Source organism: Xiphophorus hellerii, chromosome 3 (genome assembly GCF_003331165.1).
Source record: "Xiphophorus hellerii strain 12219 chromosome 3, Xiphophorus_hellerii-4.1, whole genome shotgun sequence".
In the NCBI taxonomy this organism is placed as follows: domain Eukaryota; kingdom Metazoa; phylum Chordata; class Actinopteri; order Cyprinodontiformes; family Poeciliidae; genus Xiphophorus; species Xiphophorus hellerii.
In genome coordinates this window covers 9,829,563-9,851,666 of record NC_045674.1, presented here as the reverse complement: position 1 = coordinate 9,851,666, position 22,104 = coordinate 9,829,563, and the positions used below count along the sequence as shown (strand labels likewise).

General features: G+C 37.2%; 1 protein-coding gene across 1 annotated transcript; it reads left to right on the top strand.

The window, feature by feature from the left end:
- Positions 1–143: 143 nt before the first annotated feature.
- rragca (Ras-related GTP binding Ca) lies at positions 144–12,914 on the top strand. The gene is made up of 7 exons (XM_032558690.1): positions 144–516; positions 4,033–4,236; positions 4,908–5,107; positions 8,018–8,132; positions 9,159–9,301; positions 9,450–9,598; positions 10,522–12,914. Exons 1-7 carry the CDS (start codon positions 334–336, stop codon positions 10,674–10,676), a joined length of 1,149 nt encoding a protein of 382 aa, XP_032414581.1. The 5' UTR covers positions 144–333; the 3' UTR covers positions 10,677–12,914.
- The last annotated feature ends 9,190 nt before the right edge of the window (positions 12,915–22,104 follow it).

Sequence of the window (22,104 nt, the reverse complement as noted above, 5' to 3'; positions counted from 1 at the left end):
TTTAGTCCACAAAACAAGTCTGGGTACTAGTCAGGTGACAGTGAAAAACCTCACAACACTGACAGGTTCACCAGCCAATCATCGTTTGAGATGTAAACCAAGCAACGAATCAGAATTAAAAGGCGGGACCATCAGCATTTTTTTTTTCATCTAAGAGGAAATCCTAAGGAAATGTGTGGGATCATCATGCACAGTGTTTTCAAGAGGCTAATACGATATTGACTACCTGCTTTCAAAACAAGACAGGTTTATAGCGTCTGGTGACAAACACAACTGTGTTTAGATATATTTAGAGTCGGCGCAAACAGCGGAAGCGACCGTTGTTAGGTCAAAATGTCGATTCAGTACGAGGTGGAACAGCTGCCTGACAGCTACGGGGTTTCGGACTCGTTCCCCAAAGATTTCGATTATGGTGAAGAGGAGCCCGATATCGAGGACAGCTCGTCTCCGTCAGACAGCAAGCCGAGGATCCTGCTCATGGGTTTGAGGCGAAGCGGCAAGTCATCCATACAGAAGGTGGGAAAGATATCCTGTTTTTAAAGTGTTAGCATTGCGAGGCTAGGGGCCGCTTTCATTTGCTTCTCTCAGTTAAAATAGCTAGCAACTTAGTTTAGCATGTCGATAATGATAATTGTGATCAGTGAATCAACGTGTGGAACTACAAGGATTGTTATAACAAGCTGATAACCAGAAAGCTGCGGCTGGTAATTATTAACCAGGTGGACAGAGGCAGTCGATGAGATGACTAGTAGCATGTCACATGCCAAAGACTCAGTAGCAAACTGACCACACCTTTACCTTTTTATTTTAAATCAATGCTTCACCGTTGGAGTTAGGAGACAGGCGAGATTATTCGCACCCTTTAATTTTCTTTTCACTTTTTGTCTCATCACAACCACAAACTTCATTGTATTTTATCTGAGTTTTGTGTATTTAAGCAACATAAAGTGCAAATGCTAAATCCTAAAATGTGACTTGCGTATGTATTCAGTCCCTCTACTCTGACAACCCTAAATAAAACGCATTGTGACCAATTCTAATCAGTAGCTCACCCAATTAGTAAATTAGGTGAGCAGCTCCATGGCAACGTCACCTGTTTGGAGTTGCCTTTGAAGCATAATCGATTAAGAATTCAACAATAGCACTTGACTTAATGTAACGTTTTGATTGTTGATTCTATGTTGCATGACTTTGTGTTTTTATGATCCAAAGTACTTTGAAATGCCTTGTTGCTGGAATGTGATTTACAAATAAAATTTGATTGATCTGGTTAAATTACAGCTGGGAATTTTTCTGGGCATGTCTGAACCAGTTTGAGATGATAAATGTTGCCCATTCTTCTTTGCAAATTGGCTAGAGCTGATTCAGATTGCACTGAAATAATCTGCGTACGTACATTTTCAAGTTATGAAAAAACATTCCCAACTAGATTTAGATCTTGAAGTTGTCTAGGATAATCTAACACATAGAAACACTTGTAGTTCAGTTGGAAATTCAACCTCCACTCCAGTCTGAAGTGCAGCTTTTGATGTTTTTTTTCTCCAGGATTTCACTGTGTTTTGCTCCATCTGCCCATTTACTTTGACCACTTTCCCTGGCTCTGTTGAAGAAAATCATCCAAACAGCATAATGTTGTCCCCACCATGGTTCAAAGAGGGAATGTTGTTTTTATGGTGATGATTTCTAGTTTATATGTGGGCAAAAATGTAATTTTGGTCCCACCTGAGCAGAGCACCTTCTTCCATGTTTGCACTGTTCCCTACATGACTTTTGGCAAACTGTACTTCTTAAAGTTGTTTGACCTGTCACATAAGATCCTATTGAAATAAATAAAAGTTTGCAGTTGTGATGTGAAAAAGCTCAAGTGAGAAAAAAACAAAGGGTAGACCCCCTCTTAGTACTTATTAAATGTGTCTCTTGTATATTTTGTTTGTATATGAACTAGGTTAAATTCCTCTTGACTGATTTTGAGAATTCAACCACCTCCATTCAGTGTTCAAGCTTGCTTTACTCCACTCTGTGTGATATAGTATGATTATTAAATTACATGCAATCGCTTATTAGAAAAAAAAAACTGTTTTGTTTACAGTTGAAGGTGTTGGACACCTTTTTTCTGATTGGCAGAAAATAAAAAACAACTCTGAAACTGGATTGTGTTACATTGTGATTCTTAAAGTCTTACTTTAGCTTGATGCTGTGGTTGAATAATTGATAAGAAGCCACTGTTCCATCTGTGATATTTCATTATTTATGTTAAAATTCAACATGATTTGAGAGTGCAAAGAAATTAAAGTAAAGAGTAGCATTTTTCACTTATAATCCACACAGCTTCCAGTAGGAGATTATTGTTCCTATGCAGGCCTTTGGAGAGCATGTGATTTGGCTTTTTGCTTGCTTGCTAGTTGGCCTTTGGTCTTTGAATCAAAATGGCAGCTGTGGAGCAACACTATGTATCCATCAAGAAATTGCTGTCTTTTTTTTCCTTTGCTTTAAAGGCTTCGTTTGGTTTAAGCTTTGATTAATACCTAACCAAACAGTTGACAGCTGTTGTCTTACTATCAGCCTCTGAAGCATGTAACTGAAAAATGCTGAGTGCAGTGGCGTCTTGCGTCAGATGAGCATGAGCAAGTCTGCAGTTTTCTGACCTTTTTTCCCTTTTGTTTGACATGTGACGCTCAAATGATAGCTTTGTGCCTGAATCAAGTCAAACTGCCAACAGTGTTGGTAGTTTTGCTTGGATAAACATAAATTAATGCTTAAAATCGGAAGTTTTACAGAAAAAATTGTCGATGTTCTTGTACCATATCAGAATGTTGTTATTCAGTCTTTAAAAGCAATACATAACTTTTTATGTAAAGTTGTCAAATCAATCTTGAAAGTGTCACGAGTGAACTAATAGAAATAAACATGTTTTGTGAACATTTTCAGGTAATATGCCTGTGGTTCTCAACTATTTGAGGACTGAAAAAAGCTTTTATTTTAATTAATGGAGAATAAATCTAAACATGGATTTAAAATCTTTTATATTTTTTAAACATTTTTATTCTGTATCATTTTGTTTGTTGAATAAAAAAGTAAGCAAAATTTTTTTTTTTTTAGTTTGTAATGTCTAGGTTTGTCTTTTCTAAAATTGAGAACCAATGAATTAGCAACTACAGGTTGGTGAAACAGTGAAATAAAAAAAGGTTTATGGCTCCAACAGCCTTTACTTTCTCAAAAAGTGGAACCAAAGTCAAATGTGTTGTCACATACAAATTCACTTTGTATTAAAAAACAAATCAAATTTTGCACACCAAAAATATTGATTTTGCAAAATTGTTTTATGCTCACTGCAAAAGTAGAATAATATCAGACTTGTATCAAACTTTTGAACCCTCAAAGGCAGAGTTCAACAATAACATGTCCAGAAAGGCTGTGCATTACATTTGCCTATATAATATAATGCATGTATATCCATAGAATATAAAACCTGTATAAATCTAATCAATTTACTTTACAACAATTTTAAAAGTCGAGGAGGAATTTAAATAATTGTTTTCACCAATTATTTGTTGTTGTAAAGTAACAAGTTTCTTTATTTGTTAGCTTTTTGAGAAATACTGAATACATGAATAAATGAACAGATTTGATTAAAGCTAACCAAACGTGATGATTCAGCATTATTCAGCCAAGCTGTGCAGTGAGCACAATATTGACATTTTGATTACAACCTCTTGCTCTTCTAATGATTGCAGCTAGTGCTGAGTCGATGCTAGAGATCTATTGAAGGTTGAACTTCCCTGTTTTCACAGTAATTTCTGTTTTTGTCCTTGTTGCAGACTGGCTTTTTAAAAGTGCCAAATTACCAAACTGAAAACTTTTATATTTTAGCTCAGACGTATCTTAGCTAATTTGTCATTCTCCATTTGATTAAGTGTAATTAATCCAACTGTCAGCAGTAATTTTCACAGATGTTACGGACTCTGTTTTACACAAGGGAAGCAAGCTGTTTGCGTTCGTACTGCTAAATTACAAACATGACTGTCATTTCAGGTGGTGTTCCACAAAATGTCCCCCAATGAGACATTGTTTTTGGAGAGCACCAACAAAATCTACAAGGATGACATCTCTAGCAGCTCCTTTGTCAACTTCCAGATCTGGGACTTCCCTGGCCAGGTGGACTTTCTTGACCCCACCTTTGACTACGAGATGATCTTCAGAGGAACCGGAGCGCTGATATTTGTCATTGATGCTCAGGTGAGGAACAAACAGGATGCTGAATTTCTTCTTTTTTTTTTCCTTTTGGGGTTTGCTATGAGCAACTATTTTATTCAGTAAAAACAACAAAGAAAATCTGAGTCATTGTCATCTTTTTTTTCCTACTTAATGAAAATAAAAAAATTACTAAGTCATTCTTGCAGTTAATGTTTACCCAGAAGCTTATTACCACCAACAAATGGACTCTTAGAGCGTGCAGTCCACATGACTCAAAATGCTTTCAACTACTGATCTCTACTCCAGTAAAAGCAGAAGCTTATCGGATTTCAGGGTTTGTTTGTGGTCGAGGTGCATCCAATTCAATCTGTTTCAGCTGTTTTTACTGGAGCAGATCAATTTTCCTCTTGATGTTTAGGAAAGATTGCAGAAGTATATTTCTTCATAACTCATGTTTTGCAACATGGTGAAGCATGCTTATTAGAATGAAAGCTGCCTTTATGACAGAAGCTGCAACACACAGCCCCTTACAGTATGGCATGCTGCATATTACAGTTATAATATTGCATGTCTGTTGTATTCTAACTTAGAATACATCAGACATCTTGTATTAAACATTTTTTGACCTATATGTTCCTTTCTTTCTCTTCTTCATGCTATGCTGCGACTGTTTGTGCAAACTCGTTATTAAAACCACAAATCCTCCACTGCAGGATGATTACATGGAGGCTCTGGGACGGCTCCATCTCACCGTGTCACGGGCCTACAGGGTCAATCCAGAGATCAACTTTGAGGTGTTTATCCACAAAGTGGATGGCCTTTCAGACGATCACAAGATTGAAACGCAGAGAGACATCCATCAGAGAGCCAACGATGATCTGGCGGACGCAAGTTTAGAGAAGCTGCATCTTAGGTAAATCTGATTAAATATTTGTTACCATAGCAAAGTGGCTGCATGACATTAATAAAAGATTAAACTAAAATAATAAATTAGAATATATCAGAATGATTCAGTCGAGTGCAGTTGACCCTCTCTTTCCACACTTTCATATAACAATCACTCCATCGCAAAAAGGGTATTGAGAGTCTTTTCTTCATTGAGCAGTGCTGTAAAAAAGGATTTATATGTCAGACAGAAATGACTAAATACAAAACGCAGTTTTTAAATGGTGACTTTATTTAAGGTAAAAATGCCTTAAATAAAGTGTAGGCTTATTAAAAGACAAATTGGCGATGCCTGTCCTATGATTCATTTCTCGTCATCGTGATTTTGTCTCTTGGCTAGTTCCTACTCTTGTCTGCTCCTGCTAACTTTTGATCCTCTTAAATGATTAACAGTAAAGTTTACGCCCATCCTGCGGGAGTGCTGGGGAAAACCCGGGGGGAGTCTTGGTAGAGTACCGGGGGAGTCCTGGAGAAATCCTGTGACCAACGAGAATCCTTAAAAAATGTCAGTCTACTGTGGATCACTGTCCTGCAGAATCACTCAACTATGTTTGACCTTTAAGTGACACACTATGGTCAGAGATTCTCCTTCAAAATCTTATGGAGAGCAGAATTCATGGATCTGCATCTCATTTAGGTCTTGGATCATCAAAGCAGCCCATCGCATTATACTGACACCGCTTTACTTGACTGTCGGTATAAAGTTCTCTTTTTGAAATGACGTAGTAGTTGCAAGCCAGATGTAACAGGGTGCACACCTTCTAACAAAATGTTAATTTTTTCTCTCTTCAATCCCCAGAATATTTTCTCAAGATCTATGGGAATCATCCTGGTTGTTTTTGTTTGTTTGTTTTTTTAATTTTGTTCTGGGTTTTTTTTGGCAAATGTGAGTCTGGGGTTTACCTTACAATTCCCCATGGAGACATTTATTGTTTTGAAGAGCATGAATAATGGATGGTGAAGGATGGTTTAGACAGCATCTTTTCCTCTTAATATAACTAAATTATCATTTCACATATAAAAATATAAAAAACCAAAACATTTAAGATAAAAAAAAAATCTAAGGGATACATAATTTTCACGGCATAGTATGTAGCATCAATTGACTGGACCTCTGTTTGACACTAAAGTTTTTTTGTATTTTTTGTAAAAACATCCAAATTATGCTGATCATGATTGATTTGTAAAAGGAGTAAAACATCTAAGGTGGTGAATGCTTCTTATAGACACTGTAGTCCATAAGTTTTGATGCTTGTAGTAATTTCTCTCCATCTGAGCTTGACTTGCGTCAGACAGACGTGACCTGCTTCTTCATTTTCTCAGCTTAAAGGTTTAACTATTGTGTTCATCTTGGTTTGTGGCAACCACAATCACATGTTGCCACAAACACAATGACTTATTTTGAGTCAAAGCTAGCTTCTTTTTTAACAGGTCTAACGTACGATGTGTAGTGTGTAGGACAGTGGATTCTTATGTCATTTAGTACTTTATTCAATCATTCAACACAGTCAATTTTTTCACTTTGCAAATCTATAAACACTAGTTGACTTGAGAGCTTCACAATACAGCTAGATAACACATACAGACTAAAAGAATAAGCAAAATGCTATGAGAAGGAACATTGTGCTTCCTGAAGAGAGGCCCCCCAGTGGCAACAAATGCAATATAAACAGCAGTGGACCCAGTATGGACCTCTGAGGGACCCCAATGTAGAGGGGGCCCACAGTAGAGAAATGACTCTAAAATAAGCAGAAAAAACTCTAATATAAACCAGGACAATGTTATATTTTTTAATACCAACTCACATGATGCCAGAATAAAAAGATCCACAGTACCAAAGGCTGTTGATTAAAAGTAGTGAAACATTTTCTGACTTAACTGTCAAATGAATATAATTTTAAAACTTGTAGGTCTGTGGCATGGTGTGAAACCTGACTGAAGTGCAGTGTAAAGGTGATAAGCCGTTGTTCTTGTGAAATTCCTCTCTGCTCTTCTAATGAAGTGACACTGACTCATGCGTCAGATACTGTTGCACTGCCACAGCAGGGTCATAGTTTAAATGTACAAACAAAACGTCTGTCTGATGTGGTGTTCTATTTTTAAGGGATGTATTTGACTTGCATTAGAACCTCAAAAAAGAAATTATTAATGACAAAATTATATTTGTCTTTATTTAAAATAAACTGAATATTGGTTGTGTTGTGTGATTTTTATTTATTTATTTTTTCCATTTCAGGATGATCAGTGGAAATGAAAGGGAAATAATTTTTTTTTAAACATTGAAATAATTTATCCAATTTTTTAAAAAATTGTTTATTATTTCTAAATGATTGTTTGGGCTCTATAAATAAAACAAAATTCTGACATCGCTAAAAAGGAACAACTATTATTTTTTTCATCTGGCTGTGCCTGCTGCTCGGCTCTGCAGCAGCTTTTCAGATCATTTTGGAGCTCTGGTGACATAGGCAGCAGTGTGTTTTATGTTGGGTAAGATTGTTTTATTTCTTTTAGACGGCCAGATCCGTTCTGGATATATGATGGAGCAAAAACGTCTCTGGTTGTTTCTCAACTGCTCTGCTCGGTAAAATTACACTTCTTTGCAGTGGTTACGGAAAAGTCTCTTTGGCTCACACCACCATTTCCTCAAAGAAATAAAGCTTTTATTTTTATATTTCCCATTCATTTTTGCAGACTTTTGCAGGAGTCAAAACTGTAACAGTTTATTGTACCATCTGTCTCTTATCAGCTTGAAATTCTGTCATTTATCTGTTTTCTCATGTGGTCTTGTAATTTTTTTCTAACTGGTTATGTAATCATTTTAAAGGAAGTGTCTCAACACTAATGGCTTATTGGTTTCCTTTATGCCTGTTTTGTCCAGCTTCTATTTGACAAGTATTTATGACCACTCCATCTTTGAGGCCTTCAGTAAAGTGGTGCAGAAGCTCATCCCCCAGCTGCCCACCTTGGAGAACCTCTTAAATATCTTCATTTCTGTAAGTAGAAAACAGCCAACTCTTTCCTGTGTTCCTTGTTGTGATTTAAGTGTGGCATTTTTTTAATGCAGGTCACAGCTGATCCTGAGGATATGACTGTGCCAAACCTCTGAGGTTTTTTAGGACATGTTTATCAATATTTTGTCCTGAAATGATGAGCTACAAACATAACTATACTTTAAGTGATTAGTTTGTTTTAGCTAGACGTAAGTTAAAACAGAGTACATTTATTACATCATAAAGGGTTGCTGGTCATCTTGCCTCTTGGTCCGCTTATACATTTGCAGTTTTAGTCTTTCCAACGTTTTAGGAAGATTTTTTTTTTCCATTTCCTTTTTTTCAAATATTTCATTCAGATAATGTTGTGAATGGGGAAAAAAAAAAAAACCTCTTACACCAAAACGTTGTATAGCAACTATACTCTAATTATGTCCTGCCTCAGATAAAAATCTTCTGTAAGGAAATGTGGTTATTTGAGAATTTTTATAAGTGTTTATATCCATAATCATTGTACTAATTTAATAAATACAATGATATTCCATAGCTATGTACATGAATTGTTTTGATGAAATTGAATTGGGGTAGAACTAAAAAGTGTGACACATTCACTGATTTGGAAGAAAAAAACCCCTGAAAATCACCTGATTTCTGTTACTGGGTCATTCATATTAACAGTTGATTGTCCTCTGCTAAAGATATGATAATAAAACACCAAAGGATTTTTCCACGAAGCAACATTTGAGCTCTCTTTATGTGACTGCTGGATTTGATGAGCTTAAAATCCTTCTCTGTTTTTTGGTAGTTCAGTAAAAGTTTTGTAAACGTGCAAAGGCATTTTTGACAACCTCTGTTGTGAAAATATTTCCTCGGTTATCTGTTTTGAAAACCACTGGACTAGTAGAAGAATTAACTTATTTTTTTCATTATGGTACTCTGATTATAAATGTCCACATGATATTTCTTTTTTTATATATATATACATACTTGCTTCATGTTTTGTCATCTTCCATTCTTTGTTCCCACCAGAATTCAGGGATTGAAAAGGCCTTTCTTTTCGACGTGGTCAGTAAGATCTACATCGCCACAGACAGCTCGCCTGTAGATATGCAGTCCTACGAACTGTGCTGTGATATGATCGATGTGGTTATTGATGTCTCTTGTATATACGGGTATGTTGAGCACCTCAAGATGTATGGGGGGGCTTCATGAATGTTTTGTTTTATAATAACTTAGTAATGGATAAAAATGACCTCATAAAAGAGCTGCAGTAAATTCCTCAGCTCTTAAATTTACACTGCTGTCTTCGTGCTGCACTAGTCTGAGGGAGGACGGCAGCGGCAGCGCCTATGACAAGGAGTCCATGGCGATCATCAAGCTCAACAACACAACTGTGCTGTACCTTAAAGAGGTCACAAAGTTCCTCGCTTTGGTCTGCATCCTGAGAGAGGAGAGCTTTGAGCGTAAAGGTAAACCTGCACCAACTTGCACCTGTATGTTAAAACCAAAACATTTCTACACGTTAACGGGAGGTGTACAGTGATCCTGGTCAATAAATGTTTTAAAATTTAGCTACAGGATGAGAGACGTGTATGAAAAATCTCTTTCTGGTTTGATGACATTTTTTAAGTAATTCACGCTCTGCCTGACAACTTTGGAACTTGGACACATCCTTTGATATCTTGATACTTTCTGCACTCGATGAATTGCTTGTTCTTGCCAAAGCAATGCTCTGTTGTTGCAGGGGTGTTTTTATCTTGCTGTGGAAACTAAAAAACATTCCTTCTGGTTATGAGCGGTGTAGACATCTACTAAAAGTTGTGACTTGAGACTATTCTGCAAATGACAAGATTCTCGTAGTGTTTTAAATGGTAGGGAATTTCTTATTGTATAAGGGGAGATGAACCATGTTCCATCATCAGTGTGATGCAAAGTAATAATACTTTTATTAATGCCAAAGACAATTTAAGTGTCACGCTTTATAAAAATAGATTTCCATCCATCCATATAAGCATCTGTTTGTCATTTTCTGTTTTGTCTCTCCATCTATTCATCTGTTCATCAATTTCTCTTTCTACCCCTCAAGCTTTCAGTGGATCTATCAGTCTGTATGTTTATCCATCGGTTTGTCCATCTGTCCATGTACTGATCCTTGCATCTCTGTTCATCCTTCTTGCGGTCTTTGGATTTTCCTGGTCCCATATTTAAAGCTGACAAAAAACTGAACTCCACTAGTTGTTTTTTTTGTTTGTAATTATGCTTCAACCATACTTAAAACTGAGATCCTGCCTGGGTGATCTCAGTTGTGTTATTTTTTTTTTGTCATTTTATTTAGAAAGTTCTCAAACCATGTCCATATGCTGAATACGTTTTTTTTTTATTATATCCCCAGGATTAATAGACTACAACTTCCATTGTTTCCGGAAAGCCATCCACGAAGTATTTGAGGTTGGAGTTTCCTCTCAGCGTCCTTTAGGCTCGCAGGCGGTTGGCTCCCCCTGCAACAAGGCTGTTGCATTGAATGGCACGCCGCGCAACACCTTGTAAACACTGCTACTTCAATAACAGAATAGATTAAAAACATGAAAACTGGAGGGAGGAAGAAGGAAAGATGGGGTTTATGTGGAGGAGAGACTACCATTCTGGCGCTCCAGTCGCATCCCCTATCTCCCAGTACCTAAAGCAATGATGGATGCCTTGAGGAAGGAAGCAACAGTGACACATGGGTGGAGGCATCTGCTTTAGGTGAATGTAAAGCCCTATGTTGGCTGTGTCGAAGTGGAGAAACCACACCTGGACTGGAACAGGTTCAGCATTTTCCCTCTGATTTCCTAAAACAGTCTTTGGCTGCAACACTGAGCTGCTGGTTGTTTTTACGCGGACGATTCGAGGAGGAAGGAAAATAACAACTCTGTCTGACCTCTGCTGGACAAATTGTGACGTCCTCATCCTGTGTAGTGACGAACCCGACCATTTCTGTGCTGAAAAAAAAAACAAAAAGACTGTGGATGTGAACTGCTAGTCCTAACCCACACATACACGTTCAGAGTTGGCCTTAGGTAGATGGAGCTTGACGGCAGCACAAGCTTCCTCCTACCTCACTCCACACCGCCCCCTAACCTAATGCTGCCCAAAACTCACTTTTTGGATTCACTTGTGAAGGGAAACGGGTGTTGTGAACAGACTCAAAAGGGATTGTGCTGTCCATCTATCAATGTTGTTGTGAGAGAGTGGATATCTGTGTTTGGATTTCAGTTAAAGGTTTTGATTTAATCCCCTTCTGGGCTTCTTGCAGTAAAGGATCTTTTACTCAAAGTTTACATCCTTCATCTTGATAACAGCAGCTCAGCATAATTAAAATTCTACTTTTTATTTTGGATTGTGATGGCTATAAAAAGATGTTTGGCTTTTGTTTTAAAGCATTGCCAAAAAATGTGAGGAATAACAGATTCTTTAAAAATACACCACAATTGCAACAGAAAAGGATTTTCATATTCTAAAATAAACTGGTTAACACTTGCATGTGTCTCAACCTGTAATTTCGAATACATGCCCAGATATTTCTTTTACTCATATTTTGTGTTTTAATTCTAATCACAAGGGTTCACAAGAACAAGTTCCCATTCCAAGCATGTGTTCATTAGTGTGTTATCTTGTATTGTTCTCAGCCGTAACACTGCTCATTGTAATCAAAAGTTAAAATAAAAATGATTTGAAAGAATAAAAAGATGCATATATATCTAGAGGAAGTAATGATCAAAGTTGATTTTAATATCATGCCCATGCTTTTATTTCTTCATTTTTATAATTTATATGTCTGCCTATATACGTATATATATATATATATATATATGTATGTTTTCAATTGTTACATTTAAAAAGAAAAAAGATATTTTGGCTTAAGAGACATTGGCTAAAATAACCTTCATTATTCCAGTATTTGATACTGATTACTTTAAAAGATTTGGAACCAACAGCTGCCTCCTTATTACAGTCAATAAGGGGGTGGTTACTTTTCCCACATTGTGCCTTGTTAGTTTGGATAGTATTTCCCTGTCAGAAATGAAATAATCCATTAAATATGGTCTTTTGTGGTCATTTTGGGTATCTAAAATATGTGGGGCAGAAAAAAGGGGACTGGAGAGTTCACAGCAATATTTAAAATATACATTTTGTAAGACAAATGCATTTCATCTCAGAGCTTTATGCACTTAAAAGTGAAACCGTTTTTTTTTTTTTTGTCATGGAGGAATAATCAAAAAAAGAAGTTACACAAGTTTGAGTTTATTGTGGATTTTCTCTAATCTACGTTTGGTCACAATTATACATGCAAGCTTGAATATATACTTATTCCTACACTAATATTTGATAAATGGTCCTTAGCATGTTGCTGAGAAACCATTGTGTTTCTTTAGCCTCTCTCCTTGGCAGAATTGGTACAGTTTGATTAAATTTGTGTGATTTAATGAGCACCTGGTTGTCAGCATTGTTTTACCAGCTGGAAGATTTAGGTAGGACTCATCTCAGAAGGTGATACTTCAGACAGGCACAAGATGGCGATGCAGGACCGCTGAAATACCTCCTTCTCAGTTTTTTTTTTTTTTGTTTTTGTTTTTTTTGTTCGTCCAATGGGATCCAGTTCAAGCATCAGTTGCTGGACCTCTGGAATTACTTAAGCAACTCAGTCATAAGTCATTGGACATTTCCAGTAATTTAGGAAGTATCTAAAATAACAGTCTGTGTTATAAATATTCACTATGGCAATAATAAAAAATGCTAAATTTACCCTGTTCTGATTTGTAATTTCCTTAATAACAATAATAAAAATTATTCCTACAGCATTTAAATAAGAAAAACAACAATTTTCCACAAAACAGAACGGCTGATTATCAGTTTTCTTCAGCTGACTGTTCTTCTGATGAGGTATCACAATAAATGAGGAAGAGTAAGGGGGGAAACAACTCCCCTCCCTGGTGTAGTGCATCTAAAAACAACTCGGTGAATAGCTTCGCCATGCAAGTTATTCACCAGTTAAGTTAAATAAGCCTCACAGCTACTGTCACGACCCATTATGTGGGATGTAGGCAAGACAGCTAAACACCACTTCCACACAATTTAGATGCAATAAAACACTGACAGCTTTTTTATCCACTTCATTAAGCCAGTAATTTCTTATAAAAATCTCCTGCATTAATCCTGTCGATGGTTTCCCTGCGGTTCCTTAAGCTCTCCTCCAACCTTAGCCGCCTTGCTTTGATGCTTACTCAAATAGGCGCTAATTTGAGATAAATTATGCATCTGCATGTAGCCCGACCATGCCAGGGAATATAAAGTGTGACACTCTGAAATATGGTGAATTAAAGCAAAGTGTGGTATCTCGACAGACTAATGGCAGATAGGTTAGGGCTGTCAGCCTGATGGTTTGTTGATCTGCAAGTCACTTCATATTCAGCTAAAGGGACGGGGTCGTGTTTATGATGATTTGAAGGTCAATGTGAGCTGGGGGGGGGGGGGTTTGTTGTTTTTTTTTTTTTTCCAAATCTCTGGGTTGAATGCAAGACCAATGATGCACCTTAATGAAGTACTTCAAAAATGTAAACTGGGAATATTTCCCGACTGTATTTTTCATTCTTTCTGTAATATTAGGGAAAAATACCGTGAAATAATTTGGATTTACTTTTGTAACTTTTCACTCTCTGCATCTATGGCATTTGTAGGGGTCTCAAATGTGTTAAAAATTATTTTGCAGATAAATTATTTTTGTTGTGGTAAAAAATGTAAAGTTTATTCTAAGCAATAATGTTAGAGACATATACAACAGAAGATAGTTAATTCTGTAAAGTAGAAAACTAAGAATATCTTTGCATTAAAGTGATATCTTGAATAAGTGTACAAATCAAAATATGCCAAAGATTAAGTCATACAGAAACAAGACTATTATTATTATTATTTTTTTTTTAAAATAAAATATTACTATCAAGAACAAAATCGTAGCAATGTTTTGGCAACTTAAACTGTAAGAAAAACATGAAATGTCTAATAATGCAAGAGCGGAAAAGTTAGGTGCATGGTTTACTTTATGTTCTGATATTAAAAGTCACTGGACTTCCTGATAGGAAATATATATACAGTGGGGAGAACAAGTATTTGATACACTGTTGATTTTTCAGGTCTTCCCACTTGCAAAGCATGTAGAAGACTGTAATTTTTATCATAGGTACTCTTCAACTGTGAGTGATGGAATCTAAAACAAAAATCCAGAAAAATGCAATGTATGATTTTTAAATAATTAATTTCCATTTTATTGTGTGAAATAAGTATTTGATACACCAGAAAAACGAAACTTAATATTTGGTACAGAAACCTTTGTTTGCAATCACAGAGATCAGACGTTTCCTGTAGTTCTTGACCAGGTTTGCACACACTGCAGCAAGGATTTTGGCCCACTCTCCTCCAGAGCCTTCAGGTTTCGGGGCTGTCGCTGGGCCACACGGACTTTAAGCTCCCTCCAAAGATTTTCTATTGGATTCAGGTCTGGAGACTGGCTAGGCCACTCCAGGACCTTAAGGTGTTTCCTACGGAGCCACTCTTTAGTTGCCCTGGCTGTGTGTTTTGGGTCGTTATCATGCTGGAAGACCCAGCCACGACCCATCTTCAGTGCTCTTACTGAGGGAAGGAGGTTGTTGGCCAAAATCTCACGATACACTGCCCCATCCATCCTTCCCACAATATGGTGCAGTCGTCCTGTCCCCTTTGCAGAAAAGCATCCCCAAAGAATGATGTTTCCACCGCCATGCTTCACGGTTGGGATGGTGTTCTTGGGGTTGTACTCATCATTCTTCTTCCTCCAAACATGACGAGTGGAGTTTAAACCAAAAGGTTCTATTTTTGTCTCATCAGACCACATGACCTTCTCCCATTCCTCCTCTGGATCATTCAGATGGTCATTTGCAAACATCAGACAGGCTTTGACATGTGTTGGCTTGAGGAAGGGCACCTTGCGTGCACTGCAGGATTTTAATCCTTGACGGCATAGTGCGTTACTGATTGTTTTCTTTGAGACTGTGGTCCCAGCTCTATTCAGGTCATTGACCAGGTCCTGCCGTGTAGTTCTGGGCTCATTCCTCACCTTCCTCAAGATCAATGATGCTCCACGAGGTGAGATCTTGCATGGCGCCCCAGACCGAGGGAGATTTTCCGTTATTTTGTATTTCTTCCATTTTCTAATAATTGCACCAACTGTTGTTGCCTTCTCACCAAGCTGCTTGCCTATTGTCCTGTAGACCATCCCAGCCTTGTGCAGGTCTACAATTTTATCCCTGATGTCCTTACACAGCTCTCTGGTCTTGGGCATTGTGGAGATGCTGGAGTCTGATTGATTGAGTGTGTGGACAGGTGTCTTTTATACAGGTAACGAGTTCAAATAGGTGCAATTAATACAGGTAATGAGTGGAGAACAGGAGGGCTTCTTAAAGAAGAACTAACATGTCTGTGAGAGCCAACATTCTTACTGGTTGATAGATGATCAAATACTTATTTCACACAATAAAATGGAAATTAATTATTTAAAAATCATACATTGCATTTTTCTGGATTTTTGTTTTAGATTCCATCACTCACAGTTGAAGAGTACCTATGATAAAAATTACAGTCTTCTACATGCTTTGCAAGTGGGAAGACCTGAAAAATCAACAGTGTATCAAATACTTGTTCTCCCCACTGTATATATTTATATAAATATAAAATATATATATTTTTAAATTGGCACAATTAAAAATATTTAGATATGAACTGTTTCTTTGTAGCTCTGTTTAGGGTTCTGCTTCAACTTTTTTTGCAACCTTTAACAGATTTTCTTTCAGGCTTTCACTATATTTGGTTATATCCATCCTCCAATCAACTCTGACCAGCTTCACTTTCCCTGCATCCCCACAATGTGATGCTGCCACCACCAAGTTTGCTGTGTCTTCTAGGTAGTTTGTTGCAAACTATAGAGTAGGAGTTTTCAACTCCAGTTCTGCAACTCCACTACACCTGAATCAAATGAACAATTAATGACCAAACCTTTGTAAAACTTGTTGACAGGAGTTGGATTTGAATCGTTTGTTGTAGCAACAGTTGTCAGAAACTACTGACTGAAAATGCTGTTTTCAGATGACGGATAGAAATATGCTCCATGAGATTTTCAAAGCTTGGAACATTGTTCATCATATCACATTTATGCATTTGGTCTTGTTGATCTATCCCAATGATACATTATTAGGATATCTCATAGAATACATTGAAGTTATCTGTATGTATTTTCATTTATTAATCTGGAAGTTTGTATGTAAATATATTTTTATCAGAGTTGTATGTGAGATATGGAATCAGAGAGTTAGTTTTGGTATCCATATGTAATATTTAAAATCTGTTAAGGAAGTATAAAATACAAATCACCATTAAAATGTCAATTAAATACTGTGAACACAAACTAGTGGATAAGAGGTTTTATAAAAAGAAAAGTAATATCTCAACTTTGTTGTTGTCCTTTTTGATTTCACATGTTTAAGCAAGACTTTTATTCATTCATTTATTCATTCACTTGGTTATTAAACATCTAAAAAAAAACATTTTTTAGCCATTGCAGTAAAAATATCCCTTTTTAAATATATCTGAACCACATATTAAGAAGATGCCATCAAGATAAATTCCAGATATGAAAAATATATAATCTATGGTGACACTTTGACCTCCCAGTATCTGTAGATGGGGCTGTTGTCTGCAGTTCTAACTACAGCCTCTCTTGCTTCTGCCAGTCTTTCTGCTTCACAGTGCAGGCGACAGGAAGATAAACATCCACACCGAGGACTTTTCGCATGCAGAGACCTGGAGAAGAAGAAGAACGTGAGAGAAGTTTAGGAAGTAAAAAAAAGAGAGAGAGCTACATGATGTACAACTGTAATTTGCTGCTATAACAGCAGCTGAAATTGCTTTGCTTTATCAAAGGCAGAGCTGCTTTGTCCCCCCTTCGTCCCTAATAAGGGAGCTCAAACAATATAATGAAATAAAGCAAGCAGAACAGACTTTTTCCCCTGTGATGTCATGCCCACTTCCTTCGGACGGCCCGCTCTGCGTCTTAGATCATTACAGCGGGGATATTGCCATTATGTTCTTAATAAAACTCAGTCAGCGGTGCACTATCTCCCATCTTTACATTTTATTAGCCGTGCTTATGAGAGATGAGGGGGGAAAATGATGAGACTAAGTGAGACATCCCAGGGAGGTGACAGATGTAACACGGGCTACATTTGTTATATTCTGAGCCGGTGTGGCTCCGGTGAGTGCAGATTATGCAGCAAATGCGAGGTGAGTTGGAGCTGAGATTAATGGTGCTGAGGTGTTTCGCTGTCTGTACAACAGACAGCATGTCTCTGACAAGTTTGGCACATTTTGATGGTAGTGCTGCTGTTGTAATAAAAGAACTTGCCTCTTGCAGAAGTGTCTCAAAAATATCGCTTGTGGCACAAAACGATAGAGATTTGAAAACATTCCAAAATCAGAAAAAACAAATTTACCAGGTGAGTTTAAAGGACAGTATCCACCTGTACTTTTTTATTTTAGTCTCGAAAAGGCTTTTAATCAGACTGAACACCTTTTTGTTTTCCACTTCAACTCTCATTTGATATCATGTAGAGCTGATTGAATAAGCTGATTAAAAAAGCAATCAGTGGAAGAATAAGCAACTAATATGATTGAATATTGCTTTTAGAGGCAGAATTGTTGCTTCACTCCTAGGATTGTGCAGCTATTTTGTCTTTTTTGGACAGCAGTGATATTTGCTGTCAAGTAATTTAATGCACTTAATTACATTAGAATATAATTTAAGAGCTAATTAGATACAGTAATTAAATTTTAAAAAATCTAACTCAATTAATATAAAGATTCATTCCACTTAGAGTTTCATGTTTAAATTTTTTATTTGGTCATTATGGTAATTATTGCTTACAGCTTTTAAATTTCCAAAAATAAGTTGCCTGGAAAATTGGGCAACTTATTGCCCAATTTTTTTTATTTGTATTGTTTTTAATGCAAATAAAACAATCTTTAATGCAGAAACATCCATTTAAGTTTCTCCATTTACTGTGACGCACCTTCACTCAATACTTGGAAGCCCAAATTTCTTTAATAGTTGCCTTCACTTCAGTTGCATTGTCGGATCTGATGTTTTCCATCTTCATCTTGACAATAGTCCATATGACTCCTCAGGCCAGTCAAGCACACTGAAACTATGGCAAATAAACCAAGTGCTGACATTTTTGGCAGTATGAACAATGAACGGGTCATGCTTGGAAATGAAATCAGGATCTCCATAAAGCTTGTCAGCAGAGGGAAGTATGCAGAGCTATAAAATTTACAGTACAGGTAGATGTGTGTTCTGACTTTGAAATGGATGAAACACAGTGAACCAACAACAATAGACAACAATGGATCTCAGACATCTTGGTTTCTCTGCTTCATCACTTTTCCTTCAGACTCTAGGAAATTGAGTCCTAGAGTTCAGTTTTGCTATTGCTGAAATGCAAAACTTAGTTTCATCTGAAAGGAGTATCACTTTGGATCACATAGCAGCAACCCTGCCGGTTTTCTGCTGAGGACATATACGACCCTATTTCTAGTTATGGAAGAAGTAACGCAAGGAACGCTTGGATATGTTTATGTGTGGTGGATCTGGAAGAGCACAATTCATCCACCATCTATACCTTGTGAATCCTCCAGACTCATTAAGAGGATTTACTTCGCAATCCTCTCAAGGCTGTGAGGTGTTGCTTGTTCACCCATTACTGCCACCAGGGCTAGCCCAAGGTTGTGTGGAGCCTTAAGCAGAATTTTGATTTTGGGCTCTTTTTCCCGTAAAGAACGCCTCCCCAATGTGTTTCAGTACAGATTTGGTTGAATTTGGAATGGGGTAGAGAAGAAACTGGGGGAGTTTGTTTAAATGAATGATCTTAAAAGAAATCATAGATTGGTCTTCATTTGCTGAGATGCATTTGTGAACAAAGCACAAAGAAAAAAAACAAAACAATAGATTTAGCACAACAATTAAACAAGATTCATATTTTACAAAATTAAACGTTCAAATTCTTACAAATCTGGAATCACAATTTTAAGCAACTTAAAATATTTGAATCTGTGCATCTTGAAACAATCACATTAAATTCAACAGCATTTTCATTCTTAAAAAACAAATGTAACATTTTCAAATCTCTGCTCTGTGTTAAGATTCAACCATTCGATGGTTTGAAGCTACTAAGCATCGACCTAGTTTGCTTTGCCTTGGGCTGGATCTAACTTCCACACTTTTTCCCTCCACTTAGCTTTCTGTTAAAATTATTGCCCACAGAAGATTATGTACAGCCAGTTTCATTTAAACTGATCTTTTGGAGCTTACTTGCTCACTGAAAGTGTCGGTCATTGTCTCCTGGACAACTGTCAAATTGTGCTTTCCCCCCACGATTATGTAGTATTTAAGTATTAAAGTATTTTATTAATGTCTGACTGTTATATTCAAATTTGGGGTTTTTATTAACTGTAAACTACGATCATTTTGTGAGTGGTAATAATATAAAAATATATAAGTTTCACTTTTCAATCTTTTCTTTTAGGCAACGGAAAACCAAATGGAGGTTTATTATCAGACAGAAATCTGCCTTTCTTACAGCTCTCCTGTTTACTGAACTATTTTGTGAAACACTGATCTGCAGCAACAAGAGGAGTTGCATGACTAGGCGAGAAGAAAAAAAGAAGAGACAATGACAGTGGGAGTTAGAGGAAGGGACAGGCGTCTCCTGTATTTTCTGGTCAGGCAGCAGAGCGTGGAGCAGAGAGGCCAGCGGGCCAGCAGCCAGCTAATGGGGACCAGCAGCGAGCAGGGGCAGGGGACAGCTCTGACAAAAGGAGCAGCGACAGATGCCATTATCTCAGCTTCATGCAGATACAATGGGGCTGGACAACCCAAGCTCTGATCCCGGTGTGCGTGTGTGTGTGAGTGTGCGGGTACACTGTGAGGTTAATGGATCAGGATAGAGGAGAAGTGGATTATCGTGGAGACTGCGGTTTCTCTGTAACACTCTGAGCTCTGCTGCACCTCTTTCATGCATGCACGTGGGCACATGTGTATGTGTGTATGCATACTTACAACGCCTGTATCTGAGTATAGCCAACATGACCTCATCTTGTTACAGCAAGACAGCTGGATCAGTCACCCATCACTTGCTCAGAATTCAGGGGTATCACATTTGGTTCCAAATTTCACTTGGACTCAAATTATGCAGCATTCACTTGAACCAAGGATGTTCTGGTCATTTGGACAACCAAAAATGTGTCAGGGTGGGGTTTTCTGAGCGAGGACTGGGAATGATGGGGGGTGGAGGGTGGATGGATATGGCAAGGCTTTCAGCTTGCTTGGCAGAGGCGAGGAAAAAGAGGCTGTTAAGCAGCAGTTTTTGGGAGGGATAAGAAATATGAGCTTTAGCCAGTGTAGTGCGGTGACATGGGACAGCGTTATTGACTGTGGCGGCGCGTGCTGACAGTGGATTGTCAGGCCCTGCAGTCATTTGCCAAACTGAGCGAATGCAAGAATCAGAGTTCCTGGAGCTTGGAAAACAAGAGAAAAGATGAAGAAAGCGAGTAAGAGAGGGATAGCATTAAAAACAGACAAGGAGAGCTGACTGGCAGTCATGTAAATGCTCCAATGCAGTGCACACACAAACACACACACACACGCACACCCCCGCACACACACACACACACACACACACACGTAGAGTCGTAGACTTCCCGCTGAGTGTCTGACACTGATGCTGCCAGGCTAATCAGGGTACACACTCCCTCTCACACTTGCTCATTAGTGTTAGAGGAGAAAGCAGACAGTTGTGACGTTGCAGTGACGATTTGAGCTTTGAGGTTTTCATCTTGAACTCCTCATTTTATAAATAATGAATTTTTTTGTGAAACAGGTTGCTAACCTGCTTTAAATAGGTCCACACACTGCCTGAACATAGAGCATTGTTTGTTCTCTCTTTTGTGCCTACGCAGCAACCCCCATAATTATTGACCCCTCTAAGACAAAAAGTCCACAAAAGACTTTAAATAGGCAGTAACTATAGAGATGTGTTAACCCAAAGATGTCTGTCTGTGCAGAAGTTCAGTAAAAGTAAAGGTTAGAGATTAGCTTTTTTTTTTTTTATAGCTTTTCTATTCTCTTTACTCTGAGTTCACTTAAAATACTTGCTTTGTTAATTTGTGTGAGAAGCTGAAAATAAACACAACTGCCTCACTGGAAGGAAATGTTATCTTGTGTTTTTCTATTTTATAGAGTCGCAAAGAAACTGACCTCAGTTTCTCCTCACATTTAGACTTTCATGAAAACAGAAGGCAACTGATTGCTAGTTAAATATAGGAATGTGGGATCCTCTCTCCCCTCAGCTAAAGAAATATATTGAAGTTTAAAGTTGCATTCTACTAATATGTCAAATGTGAAATTTTTCTAATGCAATAAACATAAATTTATTTAAAAGCTTTCTGTCAGTGATGCCAGATATTGCAGAGTAATTAGTAGAAATTTTATCTGGTTTTTATAAACCAATACTACAAATCTCAGTAAAGAAATCTAGACTTGGATGAATTCTTGTTAGAAAAAAATTTATATTATTCAGGAAAAAGCAATAAACCAATAAATAAAATGTATTTTATTTTTTTATTTTGCAACACAATGTTGTATTTTTAAAGCTGTGCAGACAAGCATAAATTTAAATAAAAATGCATAAATGGAATACATATAAATCACAATTTAAGGTATTCATTGCATTAAAATTTCTGATTAATTTCTTAGGAAAAATATTTGAAACATTTTTGGTGGATTTTCTTTAGTTTTTCCAACATCTTATTTAGATAAAAAGCACTTTATATTTTAGATGAAGGTAAAAAAAAAATC

What these genes read in the sequence shown, in the direction of transcription:
- rragca (XM_032558690.1), top strand. Translation starts at nt 334, where the DNA reads ATGTCGATTCAGTACGAGGTGGAACAGCTGCCTGACAGCTACGGGGTT. An exon ending in GATGTCTCTTGTATATACGG is followed by an intron (nt 9,302 to 9,449) that starts GTATGTTGAGCA and finishes GTGCTGCACTAG; the next exon opens with TCTGAGGGAGGACGGCAGCG. An exon ending in GGAGAGCTTTGAGCGTAAAG is followed by an intron (nt 9,599 to 10,521) that starts GTAAACCTGCAC and finishes TTATATCCCCAG; the next exon opens with GATTAATAGACTACAACTTC.